General features: G+C 51.9%; 1 protein-coding gene across 2 annotated transcripts in view; it reads left to right on the top strand.

The window, feature by feature from the left end:
- Positions 1–2,242: 2,242 nt before the first annotated feature.
- Positions 2,243–24,913, top strand: part of SLC1A7 (solute carrier family 1 member 7) — a 43,145-nt gene continuing 20,474 nt past the window's right edge. For both annotated transcript variants that reach the window (XM_032844157.1, XM_032844158.1), the window contains exons 1-2: positions 2,243–2,377; positions 7,956–8,035. In XM_032844157.1, coding sequence (XP_032700048.1) covers positions 2,243–2,377; positions 7,956–8,035 — 215 coding nt within the window. The remainder of the gene's footprint in view (positions 2,378–7,955; positions 8,036–24,913) is intronic.

The following is a 24,913-nucleotide window of genomic DNA, read 5'->3' as shown; positions in this document are numbered from 1 at the left end:
CACCTTGGGAGTCAGAGTCTTGAGGCTGACATGGAGAGCAAGGCACACCTGCATCAGGGGCGTGGCTAAGGGCCAAGCCTGGACATGGATTAAAACATGAATCCAGGGACACCTGGGTGGCTCAGTGGGTTAAAGCCTCTGCCTTCGGCTCAGGTCATGATCCCAGGGTCCTGGGATCAAGCTCCACATAGGGCTCTCTGCTCAGCGGGGAGCCTGCTTCCCCCCCGCTCTCTCTGCCTGCCTCTCTGCCTACTTGTGATCTCTGTCAAACAAATAAATAAAATCTTTAAAAAACAAACAAACAAACACACACGAATCCAAATATCCAAATAAAAGAGAATATTTTCTCTTTTAGACAGTAACTAAACCAACTGATTAACTGGAAAATGAGGCATTCCTTGGACTGTCATGTCAGAAAATTCTTGGTTTTAAGAATCAGAGTTGGAGAAAACATACCTCACAGACTTGAAGTCATTCTACCCTTACTCCCCAAAGTTACCAGCAAAGGGCAGGGCCTTCGGAAGTTTGGCCTGTTGAACAGAGGGGTCCTTAGAAAGCACTCAGCCTGGTTCTCTCTCATTCTTTTTTTTTTTTTTAGACTTTTTACTTATTTTCTCAGTAGGCTCCATTCCCAATTTGGGGCTCGAATTCACAACCCTGATATCAAGAGTCACATGCTCTACTGACTGAGTCAGCCAGGTCCCCCACACCCACTGCTTCTCTCATTCGAAGGCCAGCAAGACTGAGGCCCAGAGAGGGTGAGGTCACAGAGCTGGTTAGGTTGGGACCAATATCCAAGGGTCCCCTCCCAGTTGGGAGCTCTGTGCGTAGCTTAGGGCCTACACCCAGCCCCCTCTGCCTGGACCCCGCAGTTCCTTGGCCCCATCCTCTCCACCGTCCTCCTTGTTCCCTGTGTCAGGGGAGGCAGCCCTTTCCCTCCCTGCACAACCCCCCTACAACAGACTGCACTCCCTGCTGCCGCCTGACTGCCCCTAATGAGATTACAGACTCCCTAGGAAACAGACTAGAGTTAATTCCCTCTAGCTTTAAAGGGCAGTCCAGGCCACGAGAAAGAGCAACCAGGAAACCTTTCTCAAAAAATTGCTAAATGTGGACAGTGATCCTCACAGCCCTCTCCCCTGTTCCGCCCAGCACGGTTCAGCCCTGCTTTCACAAAGAATCTTGGGATGGGACGCTGCACCAGCCCCAACCAAGCAGACACCATTATTATGTTTGTCTTATGAATGGGGAAACTGAGGCACAGTGCCCAGGGTCATACCACCCAGCTGGTCAATGGCAGAGCTGGGACTTGAATAGGTCCCTTGGGCTGTGTCATTTTTAAAAATAACAGGCCCTGAGAGCCTGCAGAGTCCCAGCTTCAGGTGTGAAGCAACAGTGAGGGATACAGGTCACAGTGAATGGCAGGCCCCAAGTCTGAACCCAGGTGCACTGGACTCAGAGCCTACAGGCCCCACGATACTGCTAAGCACTTCTGAAGCCATCTATCTGTCCCTGGGATGCCAATCAAACCATCACAGGCCTGAATTCCACTCTGCTACTGGGAGCTCCGTGACCACGACCAGAAGACTCTAATTCCTGGGGTCTTGATCTCCCTTTCAGGAAAGCGATCATTGGAATCTTAGGGTTGTCGCGATGACCCCTACAACTCACGCAGGTCAAGCAAGTGAATGGGCCTGGCACACAGCGCATGCCCTTTGTCTCAGTTTCCTCATCTATAAAATGATACTCCTAGTAATTACTTCTTGGAACTGGTTATTAGGATTAAATGTGCTAGTGCAAGTAATGTGCTTCTAGAATAGCGCCTAGTACACAGTAATGCTTAATTAATGTTACTAACTGCTAGTAGCTTATTGCATTGCCTTCAGCTCTTTCTGGAATAAAGTGCGGGTAAAAATCAAACCAACCAAGCAAATCTCTGGGCCCCTCCCCTGTTTAAGAGGTGCACTTGGCTTTGAGGTCCAAAACCCCAGACCACGTGGCTTGCTCTAATTTCCCAGGCCCTAATCGGTTTCTGGCTCCCAATGATGCAGCCAGTAATAGGATTGTGGCTTCCCTCTGGGGCAGCCATGCAGGCCATGGCCGTGGGGCTGGTGACCGGTGCTTAGCAACTGCTCCCCCGGCCTGCCAAGCAGCCAGAGCCCCTGGCTGGGACCCTGTGACCCCAGCTGGCTTCACGTGCATGGAATGGTACCGTGCCCCAGGCCAGCAGGCTGGGCTCACCATGGTGCCAGGTGCCATCCTGGCACGAGGGAAGGACGTGTGCAAGAGAAATGGACTACTCATCCTGTCTGTGCTGTCCGTCACCGTGGGCTGCCTTCTCGGCTTCTTCCTGAGGACCCGTCGCCTCTCACCACAGGTCAGCCACCCAGAGCTTCTCAGGGTCCCTGCCAAGAAGGAGTATGTGGGCCTGAGGGATCTGGGAATCACAGTCCCACTCCGTGGCTCCCTGGTGACATAAGAGTGGAGGAGTCACTTTGCCTCTCTGAGTCTCAGTCTTCTTATCTGTAGCATGGGTGTGATGAAACACTGTGGGGCTAGAGTGAGAGCTGGTAAAATGGCAGGGGAAGTTGTTACAGACAGCATCACCGGGTGAGCAAGAGGCCAGGGCATCTCATTAGAATAAGCACGGGTGAAGAGGCATGGGAGCCGGGAGAACGGGGTCTTGGAAGACCGCAAAGCAGGCATCAGAGAACACCTCCCACAGTAGCTCAGATGGAGAGAGACCAGGAAGGGTATCCCGAGCAGAAGGAAGAGCTGGAGCAAGATGCGGGGCCATAAAAGACCTGGGCATGTGTGGAGCAGACCATTTATGGCAGCGGGGGGATGTACCCTGCGAGGCAAGGGCTGGAGCCCAGGGGCCCTCAGGGGCCTGGCCCCACCGCACAAGGCTTTGGGCAGGGGAGTGAAATGATCAGATCTCAGTTTGGAGAAATCACTCTGGTGCTGAGTGCAGGATGAGGAAGTCGTGGGCCAGGCAGGGGTCAGGCAAGGAGGTATTTACAGGGGTGAGACCTGACAGCAGGATGAACGGGGCCCATGTGGGACCTGTTTCCAGAAAAGGAACCCTCAGGATGTGGGGGTGCATTGGCTATGGGGCTGGGAAGCAGCACAGGCCCCCAGGGTTCCGGACTGTGTAACCACAAGGGTGGCGATGCCTTGTCTGAGCAAGGGCCTCTTTCCCTCTCAGCACCCATCTCCTACAGGACAGGGAGGGACACTCGTATGGCACTGGAGAAAACATGATTCTGACCCTTGTTAAAACAGTAAGGGAGACTTCATTCAGGACTACTGGGATAGGTGTCAAGACCATGGACTAGGGGAGAGAGATCAGGCTCAAGTCTGAACACAACAAAGATAGCTGGGGCTTAGAGACAGGGAACATAGTGAGGGGCCAACTGAGAGAGCATTGCTAAGAGGAGACGGGGAGGGTAGAGGGATTCTTGCCGAAGGTAGAGAGGGGGAATTCTCACTAAATGAACATAGCAGGATTTTTGCTCTAACTGAGCCAGGCAGGCCAAAGACAAGACCTAAGAATGAGGCCTGGCCAAAATGAGAGCCCCAGGTGGCCAGTGTCATGTCTCTTTGAGGAGAGAGTCTTTGTCAATGGGCTTCTGGAAGATCCTCTATTTCACAAGACTCCTCTTCCTGCAGCTCCCCAACACTGAAGATGACCTACCTGGGGCTTAAGCGTCAGACTTCATCTTCCATGAAAAGGGAAACACCCCCTCCCTGAAAACTGAGCCCCTATTTCAAGGCTAACACTGTTAAGCCACTCTCAGATATTAAGAAAGAAACTTAGACTCTGGAGGCTGCAGAGCCTCGAACTTGGTCTCTACTCATAAGCAGCTGTGTGGCCTTTGGCAAAATCCTATCTCCTTTCTGGACCTCGTTTTCCTTGTCCGGGGTGGGGGCACCATATGTCTACTGGAACTGTCATGAGCATAAACAAGGACTCAGCGGTGCCTGGCCTACAGCAGCGCTGAGTAGCTGGTACTTGACTCCTCCCTCCCTTATCTGCCTGTCCAAGGCCTACCTGTGTCGAGAGTCATCTCATATTCCATACCTTACAAAAATTCTTCCATTCCTGCCCCCATCTGAAATAATCCTCTTCTCCCTCGCTCACATCACACTCAGCCTTCCCCTGTAACCAGCTGCCAGCTGCCCCACTCCGGAGCCTTTTGTGCAGGTGTCTGGAGCTCCCAACAGATTTTGACTTGCTGAACATCACATGGGCTTTCATGAGCCAAAATGTGAGTCTAGCTCAGGCTTGTCGCAGAACAAGCCCTCGCCTCTTTGCTGAATTAAACAGGCAACAACGCAAACAATCTGTAATCTACTTTCTTTAATTTCCCTGAGCAACAACAAATACATTTCCTGCAGGAAGATTATTTTGTGAAAACAAATTGGAATGCTTTTTACTAAAAGCCAAGCTCATCTGGGGCCTCCTTTGCCAAAGCTGCCTGACCCATCTGCTTGGAAGTGCAAATGTGTTCCGGTCTGGATTAACCTGCCAGATAAACCGAAGAAAGGCTGTGGAGTCTTAGAGAAGTTACTTGGCAGGAGTTGGCTTTCTCAGCATGCTACTTGGAAATCCAGGAGTTGTTTCTATGATCTCCGCCTGTGACTCAGAAACTAAACCCTTCTTATTTTGCAAGCTTATGCAACAGGCAAAAGTCATAAACAATTTGCAAAATGGAAGCATGTCCTACTTGTGAAAAGAACTTACAAGAGCACAGATTTTTGGAACTAGTAGCTCATGAAAAAATATAGATCATTTTGAGGGGCCCCCGGGAGGCTCAGTCAGTTAAGTGTCTAACTCTTGACTTCAGTTCAGGTCATGATCTCGGGGTTGTAAGATCAAGCCCCATGTGAGCCTGCTTGGGATTCTCTCTCTCCCTCTCCCTCTGCCCCTCCCCCTCCCGTGCTCGTGCATGCATGCTCTCTCTGCCTCTCCAAAAATAAATAAAAAATAAAAAGAGATTATTTTGAGAATTCCAGTTAAACCATGGTAAATTTACAGTTGCATCCATTTTCCTTTCTTTCCTGGAATTCCACTAAAATTATACTTATGGGATTTTTTAAAAGATATAAGCTCCCAAGAGAACATAAAAGGAGACAACTGAGAACAGAAGTTAAGGGAGTACCATAAATTAGGCAAGATGGCAAGTGGATAGAGTTGAATGATCTCACTTAGGAGAGCACAGAAAGCTAAAGTCTGTGTCTATAGAAGTAGATGCCATGTCAGTTTGGCTTGGAAAACTCCAGAAAGTTTCTGCACTTGAAAGTGCAAAGAGCTGCAGGAGACCAGGTGAAGCCAGGAGGTGAAATCAGGGGCATTGGTTGGAATTTTGTAACTGGAGCAGTTAAGCCCGTCAGTCTGCTCTAGTCCATGTAATCAGGGCACTCCTCATCCACCCACCTCTACCTGCTTGTGTCTCACAGAGAAGCCTGGCAGGGAAATCGGTCCACCTGTGTGGGTTGGGGGAGGGGAGGTGATGAAGCAAATGTGTCCTGCAAATGACTGGATATCTGCACTGCAGTGTGGGATCCCTGTAAGACTGCCATCAGCTGGGCTTAGGTACACCCTCAGCCCCTAGTGGAGGTGAGAAGAGACTTCTCACTGAGCCTCAGAAAAAAGATCTCCTCCCCCATCCCACCCTATCCAGAGTAAACAAATCAGACTGTCACCCATCACCTGTCCTCAAGGAGCCATCACCTGACGATTTCCATTCATGCACACGTAAGTTCAGCACCTCACACTTACATACGAGGAGAAAGCCAAAGTCAAAGCTTGTAACAGAAAGACAGGTACTAAAGAAACAGAAAAGAGAGTCTCTAATGAAGCAGAGACAATGCAGGAAATAGAAGAAAAATTTTAAAATCTTGTCTTAAGTTCTTCAGAGATGTAAGAGAAGATACAGTGACCGTAAAACAGAACAGGATGCAAAAAAAGAAGGAACAATCCGAGAACAAGAAAGAATTTTTAGAAATTAAAAATCGATGAGGCAAGACAAACATGTCAGTAGCTAGGATAAAGTTGCAGAAATCTCCCAGAAAGTAAAACAAAACGAGATGAAAATAGAAGAAAATCGGAGATGTCCAACATCTAACTCTCTAGTATATATGAGGTTTTGAAAGAGCTAACAGAAAAAATGGAGAGAAAATTTCACAGAGCCTGTAAGAAAGTTCTCAGAATTGAAATGTATGCACAGCACTATGAATTTTTTTTTTTAAAGAAAGAAGAAAATCTCAGGCGGTGGTACATCACCATGAAGATTATAGAAAACTGGAAATTAACAGAAAATCCTTCAGTGGTTCTGAGGGAATGAAACAAGTCTCCACTAAGGGATAGGAAGAATGGCTCCAAACATACACCGCACTGGAATCCAGAAGACAAAGGGAAATGCCTTTGAAATTTGGAGGGAAAATTCTTTCAAACTAAGAATCTTATATACGGCCAGACTACTATCCGAGGTAAGGGTAGGACAAAGGCATTTTTGCTCATGTAAGGACTCAAAAGTTTCTCTCCCATTCACCCTTATTTCATAAAGATTTCTGGAGCACTGGAAATGACAGTAGAACAGGAAAGGAGGCCTGATTTCTGGGCCTGCACTGTCACCGCTAAGTCCTCTCTGTCTTTTAGCTCAGCTGAACTAGAAGATCTTTAAAACCCCTTCTCAGCACCAAAATTATATGAGTTGGGGCTTTCCAAAGCATCAAACCATTAACCAAGTGTTTAGCTTCGGTGGAAGGAAGGAAGGGAGGAAGGAAGGAAGGAAGGAAGGGAGGAAGGGAGGGAGGAAAGAAAGAAGGAAGTGAGGGAGGGAGGGAGAGAGAAAGGAGGGAGAGAAAGAGGGTTGCAAGTACAAAAATTTAACTTGGATGGTGCTTGAAAGTCCCTGTACCAGCCTCACCCACAACATTACCCTCAGAAAAGTAGCCTCAAGCTAGGTTTGCCAGAAATAGCAAAACTGAGTTAAATTAAATTTAAAAATTTAAAAACCACACACTCAGTTAAATTTGTATTTCAGTTGTTGTTCATCTGAAATTCAAAGTCAGCTGGGCTTAGGGGCCCTTCTACTTCACTGTTCTGGTCCTGTGACTCTGGAGACAGCTGATGAGGGAGGGGGACACAGACTTGGCCCCCCAATCCAAGGCCCCATGGGTAGGATGAACCTAGCAACCTGTGCGGAAGTTGAATGCCAAGAACTTTGCAGGTAGGGGCTCTTTATTGAGTGGCGTCCCACCCACTCCAGCCGATGTGCTCTCCTTCAGCATTTTCCATGTGCGCACAGCAGGTGGCTGGCAGGGACCTGGCGTGGTGTTGGGGGGAACCGCACCCATGGGTGTACCCCTTGCAGGAGGAGGCGCAGACTCAAGAAGGCTGTGCTCTGTCTCTGAGTCAGTCTCCTCACACACTGGGCTGAGTAGTCTTGGGTGCAGGAGCGGGGCTGCATTCATTCTGGGGTGCCCAGCATGAGGCCTGCCCAGCCTGGGCTGAGTAAATGTGTGAACGGTCTCCAGCCCTGCCCTCCTGCCACTGACCATCTGCTGCAGGAGACACACGTACACCTCGAACAGGCGGGCGGACCGAGCAGACGTCGGGGAGACCTGCCACTTACCGCCATTACAGAGCCTTTACTCCCATCCCGTCTGCCAGGTGCTTTCTGTGCCTGCTCACACTGAAGCCTCCAAAGACTCCTACCAAGAGATTGCAACCCTTACGTAAAGATGAGAAAAACTCAGAGAGGCTGAGTAACTTGCTTAAGGCCACACAGCTAGTTACAGGAGGTCAAGATTAGAATCCAAATCTGTTTGGCTTTCCAGCCGTCGCTTCCTCCCGTGTCCTTGTGCTCCCCAGGAGTGCACGGGTGAAACAGTGCTCGGAGACTGTAAGCAGCCTTCTATAACCCCTGCTCTTGCTGTATTTTCAGGAAATTAGTTACTTCCAGTTTCCTGGGGAGCTCCTGATGCGGATGCTGAAGATGCTGATCCTACCACTGGTGGTCTCCAGGTGAGGAAGGGGCAGGGGTTTGGGCGGTTGGGGCTGGGAGGGGAGAGGTCCTGTGCCGATTGGGGGGGGCACACTCCTGCTGTGGGTGGCTGGCCTGGGGCAATGGGCCCTGGGAATAGCGTGCCTGTGGGGTCCCTGTGGTCATTAGGTGGTGGCCCGGGCTGCTGGGGCCTGGGGCATCAGGGGCACCACTGATTTCAGGCCCATTCAATGGACTTTTTTGTGACTTAAACAAGTGATTTGGTGTCGGGGGACGTGACCCCACTCCCAGGTGACTCAGGGCCTGGGAGGTCAGGGATGGCTTCCCAGAGAGGCTGTTTATGGTGAATGCAGCAGAGCATAGGTGAAAGACAACTTTGGAGACACTCGTGAGATGATAACCGGGCTCAGCTGGGCAAACTAGGACAGGTGCCCAGACTCCTCTGAGCTTCAGTTTCCTTTTCTGCAAAATGAGAACCTTAACAACTACTCTAAAGGGTGATTGTGAGGACTGCCCCTGGCTACGCATACTTGTGTGTGCTAGATTTGGGGGAGGGGCTGGGTTCTTGCTCAAGCAGGAAAGACCTTGTGTGCCGCGAGAAAGAAGTCACGCTTGACTCACTGGGGGAGGGCCACTGGAAATCAGTGGAGATCACCTATCCCCTATCACTGACATCCTGGGTGACTTGGAGCCAGACCTTGCCCCTCTCTGTGTAATGAGCTGGCGGCTCCAGGTGGTGCCTGAGAGCCCTTTTTTGCTCTGAGGTGCAGATTTGGAATCCTCACCTCCCAGGACTTCTGTGCATGGAGGGACGTGAACACACGTCTCTGAGTCCCCTGTGTGTGTTGGTTGGGGGTAGTGGGTTCTGTCTCCTAGGGCAAGGTCATCGGATTCCCCACTACTGAGCAGTGAGCCAGCTCCTCCCCATCTTTCCCTCCAGCTGTACCCTCTGCTCCCCCATTGGGATTGGGGAGGGGCTTTGTCAAGTTCAGTTCAGTCTCCTACAGACAGCATTTAGGTCTCTCGGGACTCAGCCTCCCAAGGATCTTGCAGAAAGGCTGCCTCCCTCCCTCTAAAAGCTTTCCTTAACACCTCAATCCACAGTTTTCCCTGACTCCTCAATCCACTCTAGTTGTTGTCTCCTCTTTAGGCATCTTTTGAGTTATTCACTGAGTCAGTGAAGGTCACCAGTAGCTTTCATGTTGCTAAATCCAAGGTCACTCAGTTCCTGCTCTGCATGACCTCTCTCCATGCAGCTGATGCACTCGACAGAGCAGCTGATCCCCCTTTCCCTCTGGAATTCCTCCTCCCAGCTGTTGCCTGTTCTCTGCCTCTCCATCCCAGGCTCTCTTCCTCTGCTTCTCAAAGCTCCTCTTGTCCATCCTTGCGGCTTTGATGTACCCCTGTAAGCCCGACACTCCCAAGTACTCCCAGGCCTCTTGTCTGACCCCCACACTCAAATTACCTATTTGAAGGGGCACCTGGGTGGCTCAGTGGGTTAAAGCCTCTGCCTTCGGCTCCGGTCATGATCCCAGGGTCCTGAGATCGAGCCCCACATCGGGCTCTCTGTTCAGTAGGGAATCTGCTTCCTCCTCTCTCTCTCTGCCTGCCTCTCTGCCTACCTGTGATCTCTGTCAAGTAAATAAATAAAATCTTTAAAAAAAAAATTACCTATTTGACATTGCTTCCGGATGCCTAACACGTGTCTCAAATCTGTGCAGCCAGCCCATGATTTTACCCCACAAACCATTTCCTTCTGCTTTCTGCTGGTCCATAAACGGCAGCTCCATCCACCCAGTTCTTCACGCCTCCCTGCTAATTATTCCCTTCCCACTCCCACCACCAGCCTGTCCGTCAGTGACTGCGGCTGGTTCTTCCCCCCAAATCCAACCCAGCTTCCTCCCCACTGCACAGGTCCAGACTCCACGGTCACCTCATCAGGCTCCCTGCTTCCGTTCCTGTTCCCCTCCCACCTGTTCCACACCCCATGGTCAGAACCACCTCTTGAAAAGCCACCTGGGCTGTGCTATCCATTAACCCAAAAACCATCCATGGCTGCCACGGCATTTCCAACAAACCCTTTCACTCTTCCCCTGATCTCCAAGGCCTTGCCCGATCCACCCCTGCCAGCACCCCACTTCATCCAGGCCCCACTCACTCCAGTCCCACAGGCCTTGTAGACCAGACCAACCCCTCCCCCATCTCAGGGTCTCCACAAGGCTGTTCCTTCTGCCTGCAACTTGCTTCCCCGCACCCTACATCTCTTCCTCCTTCTCTTCCTTTAGATCGCCATCTCCACGTCCCTGCCTCAGAAGGGCCTGCCCCACCCATCCCCCCAGCAGCACCTTTGCTGGGTCTCACCAAGCCCCGCTCCTTTCCATGCACGGCACTTACCATACGTTGTCATCCTGTTTGGACTCACGTGGCCCCGTGTTTCTTTAATTCCCGAAAGGACTGCAAATACTGTAGAGGGAGATATCGGATTCTGCGGAGGTCGTACTCTCCACCTAACCGAGGGCCCGGCACAGAGTGCGTACTCCTTAACACCTGTCCGGTGAATTTCCGAAGGAATTCAACAGTCATGCCCCGTGGGCTCCGGGCACTTGGCCCTGATGTGGGCGCTGCGGATACAGAGACACCTGAGGGTCAGTCGCCAAGGAGCTCACAGCCTGGGAGGGACACAGATGAGAAAACACAAGGTTACAGGACAGCTGAACAAGTGTGTTGGTGGAGGAAGCACAGGATTCTCTTTTTCCTCCCCTTTTCCCAATTTTATTATAATATAAAGCGTGGGACTTCTGCTAGGCAGCTTTACCGACCTTGACCACTGACATTCCTTACTGCCCGGGCGTCAAGTCTTACTCAGAACCCAAATACCTCAGAGGCAGAAGCCCTAGCATGGGCGTGGACTCACACAGAGCTGGGTTCCTGCCCTGGACCTGCCATTGCCTGGCTCTGTGACCTTGGCAAGTCATTTAACTTGTCAAAAAGTCCTGGAGTCAGGGGCGCCTGGGTGGCTGATTGGTTGAGTGACCGACTCTTGACTTAACTCAGGTCTTCATCTCGGGGTTGTGGGTTCAAGCCCCACGGTAGGCTCCACAGTGTGTGTGGAAACTACTTAAAAAATAAAAAAAAAAGCCCTGGAATCAGAATCAGAAACCTGGGTCAGTGACCTGCTTCCTCCACAGATTATCATGTGATCTTAACTAAGGTACCCTCACTGTGGGCCTTGGTTTACCCAGCTTACCTAGTGACTAAGGGCCTGTCCAGCTCTCCAAATCCTGGCTGTCAGAGGCCCAGTCTTTCTCCACTAGACAAAAGTGCATTCTCTGCGCTGGGAACGGAATGCGGTATTAACTTGAGAAAAGCCAGTGTGTGTTCACACATTTCCTTTGTTTATCATACAGTTTGGGCTGGTGCAGAGCGGTTGTATCACTGAAAAACGAAAGTGCTTTCACAGTTTCCTACTCAGGGAGAATTAAACCTTCTTGGGGGAAAAAACTGACACATTTCTAAGCCCCAGCCCCTCCATCCCTGAACATGTCTCCTCTGGCTTCAGCTGGTCTGCGATCCATCCATCCATCAGGCGCCCACAGCCCCCCGAGCTCTTGCTCCTGGCCAGTTCAGGGCTGGTGATCTGAGTCCTCAGGGGGCAGCCACGCTGGTTTGTGTGTGGGGGGGAGGGTGTCATTGCTTAGGACGGAGCAAACTCAGCAGAGCTGCTCTGACCATTCAGATGTCAGGCTTCACGCTGGGCTGACTAAACCGGAACTGCCAAAGGGGAACAAGTAGGGGTTTGCTTTAAAATTCCACGTGTGTTCGAGTGGTTAAACAAAACAACACAAAAAACCCTCCTGTCTGGGGATCAAGCCTTCTGGCCGGAGAGCTCTGCGTGGCAGAGGGCTTCTACTCTGCAGTCCCCAGGGGCTCCGCGCTGTACCCTCAGGAGACAGGGCTTGTTCTGCCTGGTAACTGCCCCAGGGCAGGGGCCTGGGATAGAGCTCCCCACATTCAGCTCTCTGCTCAGCGGGGAGTCTGCTTCTCCCTCTCCCTCTGTGCTCTCCCCCCATCTCTCTCTCAAATAAATAATTGCTCTAGGGCAGTGAAAGGATAAGGATTAAGGCACATTTGCTTCTGGTTCCAATAACCCGCAATTCTGGGCCCCAAAGCCTAGCACCCATGATGCCAGATGTTCCCACCTCTTTCCCAGCAGCACTGCCACCCTGTCCCTTCGCCAAGTCCCTGCAACCAGGCAGGTTTCCTCCTTAGTCCCTAAGCATGCCATGTGCTTTTCTTCCTTCATGCCTTTGCTCAGGTCGTTCCTCCTTCCACGAATGCCCTCTCCTCTTCCTAATTAAAGTTCCCTCGCTGTGTTCAAGATCTAACTCAAGGTTCTGTCTGAAGTTCTCCCAGATCTTCATTTATTGGTAACTATCGACGATGACCTGTCTCCCCCGTGGATGCTGCTCGTACCCCAGAAGTACTCAGTACTGTCTGTGAAATGAATTCACAGTCACCGCTGGCATACCACATGACAGAGTACAGACCCCCCTTTTTTTTCCGCATAGTAGTGACATAGAAATAAATCAGCATTCCTGTCTGGACTAGCCACTCCTCCTGCTGAATCCACTCCAAGCCAGCACCTGGCCTGAGCCCCCTCCTCAGACGTGCACGCCACGGCCCAGCTGAGTGCAAGCTGCCGTTGGCCAGTTGTGGCTTTGTACTTCACAGAGAGGGTGGCGGGCCCTGGGTACTGACCGGCGTGGCTGAGAACCTGCAGGAGACTGCCGGGGAGCAGCTGGGGCTTTGGAGTCACTCACTGGAGGTCTGAACCTGACCAAGTCTCTCAGCATCTGAGCCTTAGTAACCTGCCCTGTATAATGGGGAGAACACCCACCTCCCTTCTGAGAATGAAATAAGATAATGTCCTTGGAGCACCCAGCAGAGCCCCTGTTACAGGATGAATGTCACCTGTTTTTTCTGACTCATGAAAGCTTCCCCGGGCTTCTCCGAAGCCCAGAGGAGATGTTTCCTGAAACCCTCCACCTTGGTTTGAGCTCTCAGCAGGCAACCCCCTTGAGTGACCTCTTCCTTCTTCATGCTTTTATTCAGCACCTGTCCTCATCACTTCCTCTGGGAAGCCTCTCTGGGCTTGGGCGCACTTGGGAACACGGATATACCTGCACACCTGTGTTTGTGGCAGCCTCAGCAGGCACACAGACAAGGCACCATGTGTGTCCACATGACACTCACATGTCGCCCACGCCCAGAGTCATTCCAGGTGAGATGGTTGTCACGGTCGCCTCAGCCTCCAGGCATTCCTAGTGCCTCTTGCTTTCCTCTGCCTTCACATTCCTGCAACTAGTCAGGGGAGAGCCTTTGCCCATCTCCCGTTCACACACAGATCCCTTACTTCGAACGGTGCACAAATTTAGTAATTTCACTAACAGTTGGGGGCAAGATCACAGGGAAGGACAATATTGAGAAATATAAGCCCTTCGGCCATCTCTTGGTTCTCTCTCTGTGTATATTAGTTATCTGTTACTTGGGAACAAGTACCACAAACTTAGCCATTAATTATCTACCACTTTCCAGGGGTCGGGAGCCCAGGCATAGCTCAGCTGGATCCTCTGCTCAGGGTCTCATGAGGCTGCAGTCAAAGCGTTTGCAGAGCTGTGTTCTCATCTGAAGGCAGAGCCAGGGAAGCATCTATTTCCAAGTTCATCCGGGTCACTGGCAGAAGTCATTTCCTTGTGGCTATTTGTCTGAGGACCCAGCTTCTTAATAGCTGTCAGCTGCAGGCCATCCTCAGGTCCTAGAGGCCACCAGCGGTTCCCTGCCTTCTGGCTCTCTTCAAAGGTGATTCCCAACATGGCTTTTGGCATCATCGAGGCCAAGAGGAGGATCCCTCACTCTCCAGTCTTCTAAGACAGTCACATAACATAATCATGGGGGTGATGTCCCGTCACCTTTGCCATGTCCTCTTAGTTAGAAGCAAGTCACGGATCCCATCTACCTTTAAGGAGGGAGATGATACAAGGGTGTGGATCATGGTGCGGGGCGGCGGGGGGGGGGGTGGGGGTCAACATAGGGTGTATCCACCTCTTTCCTTCTCTCTCCCCACCTTCCTTCTCTCTCCCCCTATTCTAAGACCAGCCAGAACTCCTGTCCTCCTTGGCTTTCAAAAGCCGCCTCGACTCCTGCCCTGTTCCTGGAGTGGGGTGGGGTGGAGGTGCTGCTCATGTCTGGTCCACGTGGCTCATCGAGGAATTTCTTCTAAACAGGGACAACGCTCTTATCATAAAAAGAATTCTGAAGAAAACGAATTCCTCTGTCTCTTACAAGACATCACAGGGCCTGCTCTGTCTTAGGTTTCTAATAAATGCGTATTAAATGAGTAAAGAGCAGTGGAGGAGCAGCTGGGGCAGAATTCAGGGGAGTTTCGTGACCAACATTTGAATTGACCCTTGGAGGATGCTTTGGAGTTGCCTTTTAAAGATGTTTTTGTACTTTAAAAAATTCTATAATTATAAACATTTTAGGGAATCGAGAAAAATTATCCTCCTGTCATCCCACAATCCGAATTCTGCCACTGCTATCTTTGCTCTTATCCTTCTTAGTAGTGAATCACCAGGCTCAGGGCGTAGTCCTTGGCTGACTGACTCAGAAGTTCACCCTCATCTGAGCCCCTGAGCTGGTGAGGCCAGTCCTTGGATGCTGGCAAGGGACAATGAAACAGATAAAATGACAGTTTATTCATTCACAGAGATAAACACAATTGCACAGGTGCACACAGTCTCTGCCCAGGGCATTTTTCCCTGCAGGCTTACCAGTTGGGGATCCCACAGGCGCTGCATGGTCTGGTTCAAGTCAGCACAGGACCCCCTGCTCTGGCTCCTAGATGCTGGAAGTACCCTGTCATTGTTCTTGAAGCAGTCTCAGTCATGCCTGGAGCTTGGTTCCTTGGAATTGAGCTCTGATCCCGTTTCCCTCCTATTGGGTTAGCCCTGGGGGCTCTTAGTGCCAGCAGATCTTGGTCATAGGTATCCTAGTATACCCTGACCCTAACTTCAAATTACAGGGACCAGGGAGTGGGATCTTAGTCTCTTTTCTCTCAGAAGGCCCCTGAGCCTCTCATGCAAACTGAGGCACTTTTCATAACTCTGCATGCAGATCTTAAGGTCCCAGGTCTTAAGGTGTGTCCATCAAACCACAGAAGTCTCTCCTTTCTCCTGGACTAAATGTGCCTTCTTACCTTGTATTTGCCATTTGAAAATGTTTTGTTTTTTTTTTAAAGATTTTATTTATTTGAGAAAGAGAGTGAGGGCACAAGCAGGGGGAGCAGTGGAGGGAGAGGAAGAGCAGGGAGCCCGATATGGGGCTCGACCCCAGAACCCCATAATGATGACCTGAGCTGAAGGCAGACCCTTAACTGACTGAGCCACCCAGGCACCCCTGAAAATGTTTTCTAATAATGAAAATGGTTGCAAGGAAACTAGCTGTCTCTACCTATGCACACGGAAGCCTCAAACAGAATTTAGAAAATCCTGCCTCCCAGTATACTGGCGCAGGAATAGTCGGATGGTTAGGACCTGCTGCAGAACAGTCATGTCCTTGAACTATGGTCCACCTCCCATGGGTGCTGCTTGGGTGTGTCCTGAGTGCTCTGCCGCTCTTAGCTCTCTTCTCTGTGCCCCAGTGCTGACTAAGCCCACGCTAATCCTCTTCCGCTAGAAAAGTCAAGCCTTTGGAGCCTTGGGGGCCTTCCTTTCCCATTTTCTCTCAGTTATAGCACCTGTCACTACTCTGATCACTTTTGCTTTTAATTTATAGTTTATCCCAAAGGGTACTGGCAACTTCCTCTTCCTTTGAGTTCTCGAAGGAGACGTTACTGTTACTTCCACAAAAATAAGTCTGTGTGTGTTTTTTTTTCTTTCTTTTTCATTCAATGTGATGTCGTAAGAATTGTCCACGTGGCACCTCCCCCCACCACCCGCCCCGTCTCCATAAACTTGTTTTCGTCTTCCACTTGGACGGAGCAGAGTTTGCAAAACCCCTCTCCTTTCACTCGACACTTAGGATGCTGCTGGATGTCCTTTTGGGGCATCACTGTGTCCCACAACTCTGGAGTTATGAGCTCTGTTATTTACCACATGCCTGGCCTCAGCCATAAAAGAAACATGATGCCGTCAGCCAAGTGACAAAGCCGTTCCCAGCATGTGCTTTATTTTTATTTTTTGGTGGCCCGTCAAGGCCCCAAACGGGCTGGGGTTTGCTTCTGAGCTCTGGAAGTCAACTGCGTCTTGTTTTCACACATCCCCAGACAAGCGACACCGGGAAGAAGGGGTGGGTCAGACCAGCATCTGGAGCCAGTAAGGGCCTCCAATTCTCCACTTGCTCTCTGCCAAACCCTCCTCTCCCCTCATTCTTCAGTTTCTTAAACCAGGCATCATTCAGGGGAAACCGAATCCATGTGTTTGTGATTCACCGATGCTGAACACTGCACAATGTTTTGTAAGCTTCACATCAAAGCAAAGAAATCCAAGTGCATATGTGGGTCCGCGCAGGACCGCGTGGTGTGTGTCTTCACGCGTGTGTAGAGTGTGTACGTCTGTGTGTGCTTGTGCCTTCCTGGGTGTGTGCTGTTTTCCTTTCTTTCTTTTAAGAATTTTAAACTGATTTTTCTTAGAATCAGGAAATCATGTTTGGCCAGAGAAACCTAACACTCCCTTCTCCCCCTTCCTGAGGAACTCTAGCTTGGCAGAAAACACCCAAACACCCACGTCCTGACTTATTGGAGAAGGTCCTGGGTGGCGCGGCCAATGCAAGTCTGGTTGGGGAGCCAGTGTGCGGGGGGCGATGGCACCGGGCTCCCCAGCTCGCCGTGAGCAGGAGGGAGGCAGGAGGAATAGGCCGCTGGCATGTCGGTTCTGCCCCCCAAGTCATGGGGCAGCCTCTCTTAGCAAAGCTCCACTGACCTCTCTGATGGGAGCCCTGGGATCTGTCCTTGGCCCTCTTGCCCAGTCAGCTGATGGCCTTACTCATCAGAATGGGGAACATGGCCCAGCTGTGGGCTGCGGGTGGGGTCAGACCAGCAGCTGGTGACTCTGCAAACCTCCCTGGTTTTATCACCCCTCATGGACTTCCATGCTCCTTCTTTCCCCCATCCAGGTAGAGAACTCCTCCTCATCCTGCAAGGCTCCATTCAGTAGCCACCTCCTCCAGGAAGCCTAGATTCCCAGGCTGGGCTAGGCCCTGCTTCTGGCCTCTCCCCATCACAGCCGGAACCCAAGGTCCTGTGTTGCCTCCTTTGGGGAGGCAGGGGAGGTTGTGAAAAGCTCCACTGCCCTTGTCTGTCGGGAGCCACTGCCCTGGAAGGTCTCATTTGAGCAGGAGAGAGCCTCACTTGGGCAGCCTAGCCTGAGCCCTCAGTGGAGAGACAGCAGGAACCCTGCTGGCAGAGGGAGAGGAGGCAGGAGACCCATGTTCCTTTCAGCTCTGCGGGCGAGGGACTTCTAACCATGACATGGGGACACTGGCCATAACCAGACATCCTAAGGACACTGTTCCTCATGGCAGAGACAACGACCGTCTGCCACTGTAGAGCAGAGTGGCCCTCAGCGGGAAGGAGGGAGACGTTCTTTGCCTTGGGGGAAAGAAAGCGGTAGGAGTTCAGCTCTCACGGAGTTAGGAACTGGACGAGACCCTTATTGCCCTCCTGGTAGAAGGTGACCAGGTGAATAGAATGGTCGATGGTCAGACCATGAGCTCTGAGGGCTGCAGCTGTGGCTCCTCCAGCTTCTACTTTTGATTCTGTTCAAGCTGGTTATGTGCACATTAGTTGTGAGCTTGTTATCTGCAAGACCCAATGAAGCATTGTTCTGGTGCCCAGTGGTCTGCTGGAAAGGAGGGACCTTCAGAGGGCAGTTGGGGATGGCAAGGCCGCGGTGTCCCGCTAGACCCATGCCTGGCCCTGTGCCCGCTCCCCAATCCAGCCCTCCTCCTTTCCCACCCCCACCCCCGCACTCTGAGCCCCACAAGATCTACAGTGGAACCAAAGAGCTTTGGTCTGTGTAGCTGCAGAGGGCAGGGCTGAGCCCAGAATGGGGAATTCTCTTCCCTGAATGTGGATTTTATTCTGGCACTGGGAAGGACTTTCTAATAAGCACAGCTAGCTCATATGGAAGGGTTGACAGAACGTAGTGAGTTCTCTGTCCTCTGAAGTGTGCAAGCAAAGGCGGTAGAGAAACATGTGCCCTGGGTAGGGGATACTGGGACCAGATGACCCTGACTTTAGCCAAGTGGGAGTCTGGGCATCCTGCCTCAGGTCTTAGAAAGCTGGCGAGAAGGAGGGGGTGTGGCAGAGCCATCTGGGAAGAGGAACGCAGCGCTAACGTGGCACTTGCTGTCAGCTGCTGGGCCTGTCATCTGCTCCAGGGAGAATGCAAACCATGACGCTTGGAAGGGCTAAAGGGATTCTTGTGGACCCCCAGATGCCTCCTTCCAGCTGCCTTCCTGGTGGACTCTCTGCAGATGCATCCCGGGGCCGGCTTGGGGGAGCCTCCCTGACTGGGTCAGCTGAGGCCAGAACTCGGGGCCTTGGCCATGGGGCTCTGGGCTCCTTCCTGTCCCAAACATCCTAGTGCTGGGATGTTGTGACTCTGGGTGTTATCATGCTAGTAAACCAGACTTTGAATCTACTTATCGGGTGGCCATTGCAAGTTGCCTGCACACCTACAGTCACTGGGAATTCACTACTTCTCAAGGTGGTCCCTTCCAGGGCAGAACGTTATTCTTGGTGCTGAGCTGAGAACTTCCCTGTCACTTGCCACAACCACCTCCCCTGACAAATCCCAGCATTCCACAGGTTTGCTCTGCTCCCTGCTCCGCAGATCCCACCCCCCCAACTGGTTCCCCAGGCCCACAACTCCGTCACCACCACCTTCCTCAGCAGCAAGGCACACACCTCTGTTCCCTGTTCTTTTCCCGGTGAGTCTCAATGTCAGTGCGCGTCCATGGCCTTGTCCGTAAGCTCCCAGGCTTCTGGCCCCACAGGCGGAGGGCCCACTGGCCCTTCAGCAGCCCCATTCCCTACATGATTCAGCCGGCTGGCAGCAAACCAACCCTAAAGTCCCTTCCCATGTGCTGCTGCTATGGCTCAGCCCCCCACCCCCACCCCAAAGTCTGTGATCTCCCCAGTTGTGGAAGCCAGGTCTGGCCCAACATATGTCCGTGCTCAATTTTATCAGGTCAGAACTGGCCCGAGGTCCCAGCCTGCTGGGGTCTGCGTTATCCCAACTTCCTCGTCCCATACGTTAGCCATGCCTCCCAGCTTCCTGTCCTCCCCAAATCTGATCCACACGCTCTCAGTGGCCTTGGCCAAGCCATTGATAAAAATGACCAGGAAGGGGAGGCTGAAAGAAGAGTGCTGGATCACACCTCCAGGGACCCTCTCAGATTCTCTTCCCCTGGGAGAGGACACTGCCTGAGACAGTCCCTCCCGGAAGTTCCCATCTGTTCCCAAAAGTTCCAGTGCCAACGTCACACAGACACACAGTGCTGGGGGAGTCCCCTAAACCTGGCAAAGGGCCAAAGCTGGTCTAGGGGACTTGCTCGCAGGGAACCCACACTGGGTGCCTACGGTCATCAGAGCTAAGTTCACCTTTTAGCAATCTCGTCTAGAATGGCATCCTGGTTTAACATCACACACTCAACAAACCTGCACCCAGACCAGGCCAGGCCCTGGGCTCTGGGGACCTGCACTGAGCCCGATCCAGCCCTTCCCTGGAGGAGCTTACAGTCCATCGGGGCAGGCAGTCTCAGAAGGGATGACAACAGGCTAGAGCAAACGCTAATAACTGGAACGTACTGAATATTTATGATGTACCAGCCACCGCGCTAAACCTAGATTACCCCTCACCATGAGTCGTCATTACCTCCGTTTGATCCTCCTGTGGAAACTGAGGCACACAGAGGTTGGGAACTTGATGAGGGCTCCCAGCTGCTGAGGGATATGAGTGGGAGCAGGCGGGAGCTTCCTCGCCCAGCCAGGTGGGCTCAAAGGGGCCTTCTGAGGGAGGTGGTGCCAGAGTGAAAACTGGACAGGTGAGTAACAATAGAAGGGGACAGGAAAGGGAAGCAGGAGGGGCAGGGGCAAGGGGACTGGGTTCCTCTGGAATTCCCTGCTTTCCCAACACTCATGCCCTGCCAGCTTACTGGCTGGGCTCTGGAGATTCAGAGGTGGGCATACCAGTAGAGTGGCCCCTAACTAACTGGGAAGCACAGGGTTCCCTCGGGCGGAGCGTGAGGTGGCACCTCAAGGAAGGCTTCCCAGAAGAAAGGACATCTAGGCTGGCTGTAGAAAGCGCAGGTGGAAATGGGTGGGTTTGGGGAAATGTGTGTGGGATAGAGAGTTCCAGGCTGAAGGAATGACCGTGCAAAGGTGGTTCAGGGAGCAGCAGGGAGACCAGGGTGGCGGGAGTACGGGCGAGGAGCTGAGACTGAGTCAGGCCACACTGGACCCAAGGCCATGAAGGAGGGTGCAAAGTTCTGAGGGCAGTGGAGAGCCACCAAGGACTTCAAATGGGATGGGGGTGGGGAGTGGCCAACAGTCCAGGTGTTCTGTCCACTGTCCCCAGCGCAGGGCACAGCAGCAGTGGTGGCTCCCGGAGTCAGGTGGGCATGATCCCCACCTCAGCAGCTGGTGCTAGAACCAGGTGATGGCCAGTAAACAGCCTCTTTTGCCCTCCATGAGAAGCCCAGCAGCTGCTGCCTCCCTTCCCCCAACCCCTGCAAGTGGAGCAGTTCCCAGATTGAAACTGGCTGGGCTCCCCAGTCACTGCAATCTCTTCATCCACAATCCCTTGGCTCTGGGTGGCAACCATATGGCTCCGGGGGGAGACCTCTCAGCTCCCTAAGGCTCTTCCCCAGGGTCCTGAAGGACCACGGGGGTTCCAAGGAGAGCCTAACCAGACTGGGAGTAGGTGAGACAAGGTTACCTTTTCTCCCCTCACTGCAAATTATGTGCCAGAAGGGTCATCCTCACAGAATCTCCCCCTCAGTCTAGAAGCCTTGATCGAGCATCTGAGCAGGTGGCTGGTCATCCAGGCTCCACTTGGATACCTCCAAAGACTGGGGGGCTCACCACCACAAATCCGTCACAGGACAAGTCGTCAACTCTGAGAGTTGAACTGTAGAGGCATGACATGAGCTCCCTTACATTCCAATCATGGTCAGCCAAAACTGGAAGACACTTTTCTTCCACAGGAGTTAAACCAGCTTGGTACAGCGGAGAGGCACTAGGAGCAGGGGAAGCCCCGCAGAGTTCTGAATCAGAAACCCATGTTCCAGTCTTGACTCCACAGCTTCCCAGCAGGGTGGCTTGGCCAATTATCTCCCCCTCCCCGAGCTCTATTTTCCTTCTCTGTAACTCCAACTGCATAGTCCAATACGATAGTCACTAGTCATAAATGGGCTACTGAACCCTTGAAATGTGCAACTTAAGAGTTTAACTTTTTTAAGAAATTAATTTAAAATTTTAACACCTGAAGCAGCGTAAATATTTTTATATTGGTTACGTACTGAAATGATAGTATTTTGGATAGACTGGATTAAATAAAGTATTATTAAAATGAATTTCACAAAAAAATGAACTTTACTTTTTTTTTTACTTAAAATGTGACTACTAGAAAATTAAAAATTTTACAATTGTAGCCTACCTTGTGATTCCATAGGGCAGCACCGACTCTGTTTTTTAAGGATCAAACGAGGTTGATATTCAGGTGTATGGGTACATTTAAGGTCCAGAAATATGGTTTCTGTGGCTACCTGGTACTCCAGGGATTGTGTTTTCCATCACACCAGTAAGACAAGCTCATTCTAGAAATAATAGAGTACACAGATAATCAATACAACAGAATGAAAATCACCCATAATCCCACCTCCCAAAGAAAGCTACTGTAAAATCTCTCTTGCTAGTAGGTTTTTTCTGTGCATGTCCTCACAACCCTACCCCAGCTTATAGGTTCTCATAAAGGTCACTTTAACAGCTTGGCCCGAAAGCCTGAGACCTCAGAGGAGCCCACTCTGGTCAGAGGCGGGACCTTGAACTTGCTTTCTTGTTAACATGAGTCCCTGGAGTGGCCCACGTGCATGCAGGGTCCAGGCTTTCCTCATACTGAGCTCCTGGTCTCCTTCGCCTCTGCCAACTCCCATGGTCACCAAACTGGAGGCTCCATCATCTTTTACCAGCGGCTCCCTCCCCTCGAGCTCCTGCCTCCCCTCTCTAGTCAGCAGGAAAACCGTTCCAGTTTGGAGGTTCCAGAGGGGAACTCGTTGGAGGCCAGGGGATGGAATTCTTCCCATGTTATCCATCAGCCCTCTCCTTTCCAGAGTCCCTGCGTTGGGGCCTCTCTTGCTGTATCTAGAATCTACACTCCCTCCCTTCCCATATCCTGGTGGGTCCCTGAGTTGGAACCACCTTTGTGTTAGACCTCATCTTCTTCAGGGTGGCCTTCCGAGGAGCCTTTGCCCCTTTCTGCGATCTGATGGTCATGGACACGCCTCTCGTGCACAATCCCCCAAGCATGTCTGTGCAGGGCATCTGGACCCCAATCCTGGAGAGAGGCCTCCGTCAGAGGAGGCTCTGGGGCTCCCCACAGGGATACAGACTAGCTCAGACCTTGCTTTTTCCACCTAACCTTCAATAAGAACATCTTTCCAATGACACCGTTGCTCCTAATGGCTGCTTAGAACGCCATTGTGTGGGTATGCTGTAACTTTTAATCTAATTCTGCATTGATAAATTAGGGGCCTGAGTCCCAATCTAATTCTTTTTTTCTTTTAATTTTATTTATTTGACAGAAATCACAAGTAGACAGAGGCAGGCAGAAAGAGGGGGGAAGCAGGCTCCCTGCTGAGCAGACAGCCCGATGCGGGGCTCAATCCCAGGACCCCAAGACCATCACCCGAGCCGAAGGCAGAGGCCCAACCCACTGAGCCATCCAGGCCCTGAGTCCTGATCTAATTCTGCATTGGCCTTCTTAGGTTGGTCCCAGGTGTTTGCTCTCGCAAATACCACTTTAGGGTCTCTCCCAGTACACTTAGATGTTCTCAGATTTAAGGAGTTCTCCCTTTTCAGACAGCCAGCAAATTCTCCTGGATGAATCATACTGGACCCCACCTTTCCCTCTGTCCCCCTTGGCCTGGCACTCAAGGCCACACCCCCCTCCTGAGTGCGATCTATATCCCCCATATCACTGTTTCTCTGATTTGACCTGAGCTCTGACCACACTGTGCCCACACTTGACAGCCTCCCTGTTGGCTGCTGCTGTCTCACTGCCTCGGATATCTGCCCCATCTCCAAATCCTCCTCATCCTCCCAAGAACCACTCAAATGCCCCCTCCTCCAGGACATCCTTCCTGACTCTCCCAGCTAGAAGTGATCCCTTCCTCCTCTAATAAAAGATAGCACATCCTCATCCTCTCGCCTATGGTACCAATGCAGCCACCCTGGCTCCTGTTTTCTTGGGTCCACTTGTACTAAAGTGTCTCAGTCTGTCTCTGTCCTGCCCTCCTACCACACCAGGAGCAGCTTGAGGCTGGGGAGTGATTCTGATTTCCTTCTGTGGACTCAGGGCATGGCATGGAGTGGGCATGCATTAAAGACATGAATAAATACATCAAGGAAAGAGGACTGGAGTTAGGGGCCTGTGTTCTGATTCAGCTGGCCGCTAGTGTTCCACGCGACCTCAGGCAGGTCATCCTCTCAGGACCCCTCCTTCCCTGTGAGCAGTTGGACTAGGCTATGGGGGATTTGTTGCAGTCAGGGGGTTGTTTGGCCCGGGGCTGATGTGCTGGCCCCAAGCTGGGGATAATCTCTCTGGTGGATCATAATCGCAGGACAGCCCCCCATTTCCCTTGCCTACACAATCCCATTATGAGCCCTTCAGGATTTATGCCTGAGACCCACCCTAAGCCCATCACTAACATATGGCATACTGGCAGACAAGGGATGAAAGGAGATTGTAAACATACATACATTCATTCATTCATTCATTTACTCACTCCTTCGTTCAGCAAATGGCTACCAAGCTGCACGTGACTGGGCCCCATGCCCAGCTCTGCGGACCCAGGACTGAACAGACTCCAGCTGGGTCCCAAACAGCAGGCAACTCAGTGCTGTGGGGGCTGGGGCAGAGGACTGCACTGGGCCTGTGGAAGCTCAGAGAAGGAGCCTTGTCCCCAGCCAGTGGTCAGGGAAGGCATCCTGGAGGGGACCCTTCAACTGTGCCTTGACAGAGCGAGGAAGAGCACAGCACTCAGGCAGCAGCTATAGCCCAAGGTTGGGTAGAAGCTTGCTAGGCTCTGGGCTGGATGGGGGCTGCTGCCCGCCTGTAGTCTAATGACAGGAGCAGCAGGATGGGAAGGGATTATCCACTCTTGCTTACATGATTAAAAGCAGACAAATACTTCCTTTATCTGGAAGAATGAAAGGACTTTGGGGGAAAATCCTTTTGGCAGCAAAGCAAAGCACAGGCATCTCCTTAACTAATCTCTCAACCCCACCCTGCCAACAACCAGGAGGAAAGCAGCTCTGGGACTGACCCTCGCAGGAAGGCCCAGAGCTCAGGGCAAGGCAGGCAGGGGTGGGGAGGAGCTGGGAGTGGGGGAGACCCATAAGCCCCCTCAACACAACCTCCCAAGACAGTGGCAAGGGGAATCTGGACCCAGGCGGTAGCCCAAGATGGCCACAGAGTGGCGCCTCGCCAAGAAACCCCTGGCCCTGTTTCAGAGATGGGATCCTGATGCCCAAAGATATCTCCCAGGCAGAGCCAGGACTGGGACCTAGCCCAGGGCTCTAACTTGCCGCCATCACTAGTTCATTCAGCAAGCCCGCA

Source organism: Lontra canadensis, unplaced genomic scaffold (genome assembly GCF_010015895.1).
Source record: "Lontra canadensis isolate GAN:19392208 unplaced genomic scaffold, GSC_riverotter_1.0 scaffold148, whole genome shotgun sequence".
NCBI classification, from domain to species: Eukaryota; Metazoa; Chordata; class Mammalia; order Carnivora; family Mustelidae; genus Lontra; species Lontra canadensis.
This window is presented reverse-complemented; position numbering and strand designations above follow the sequence as displayed.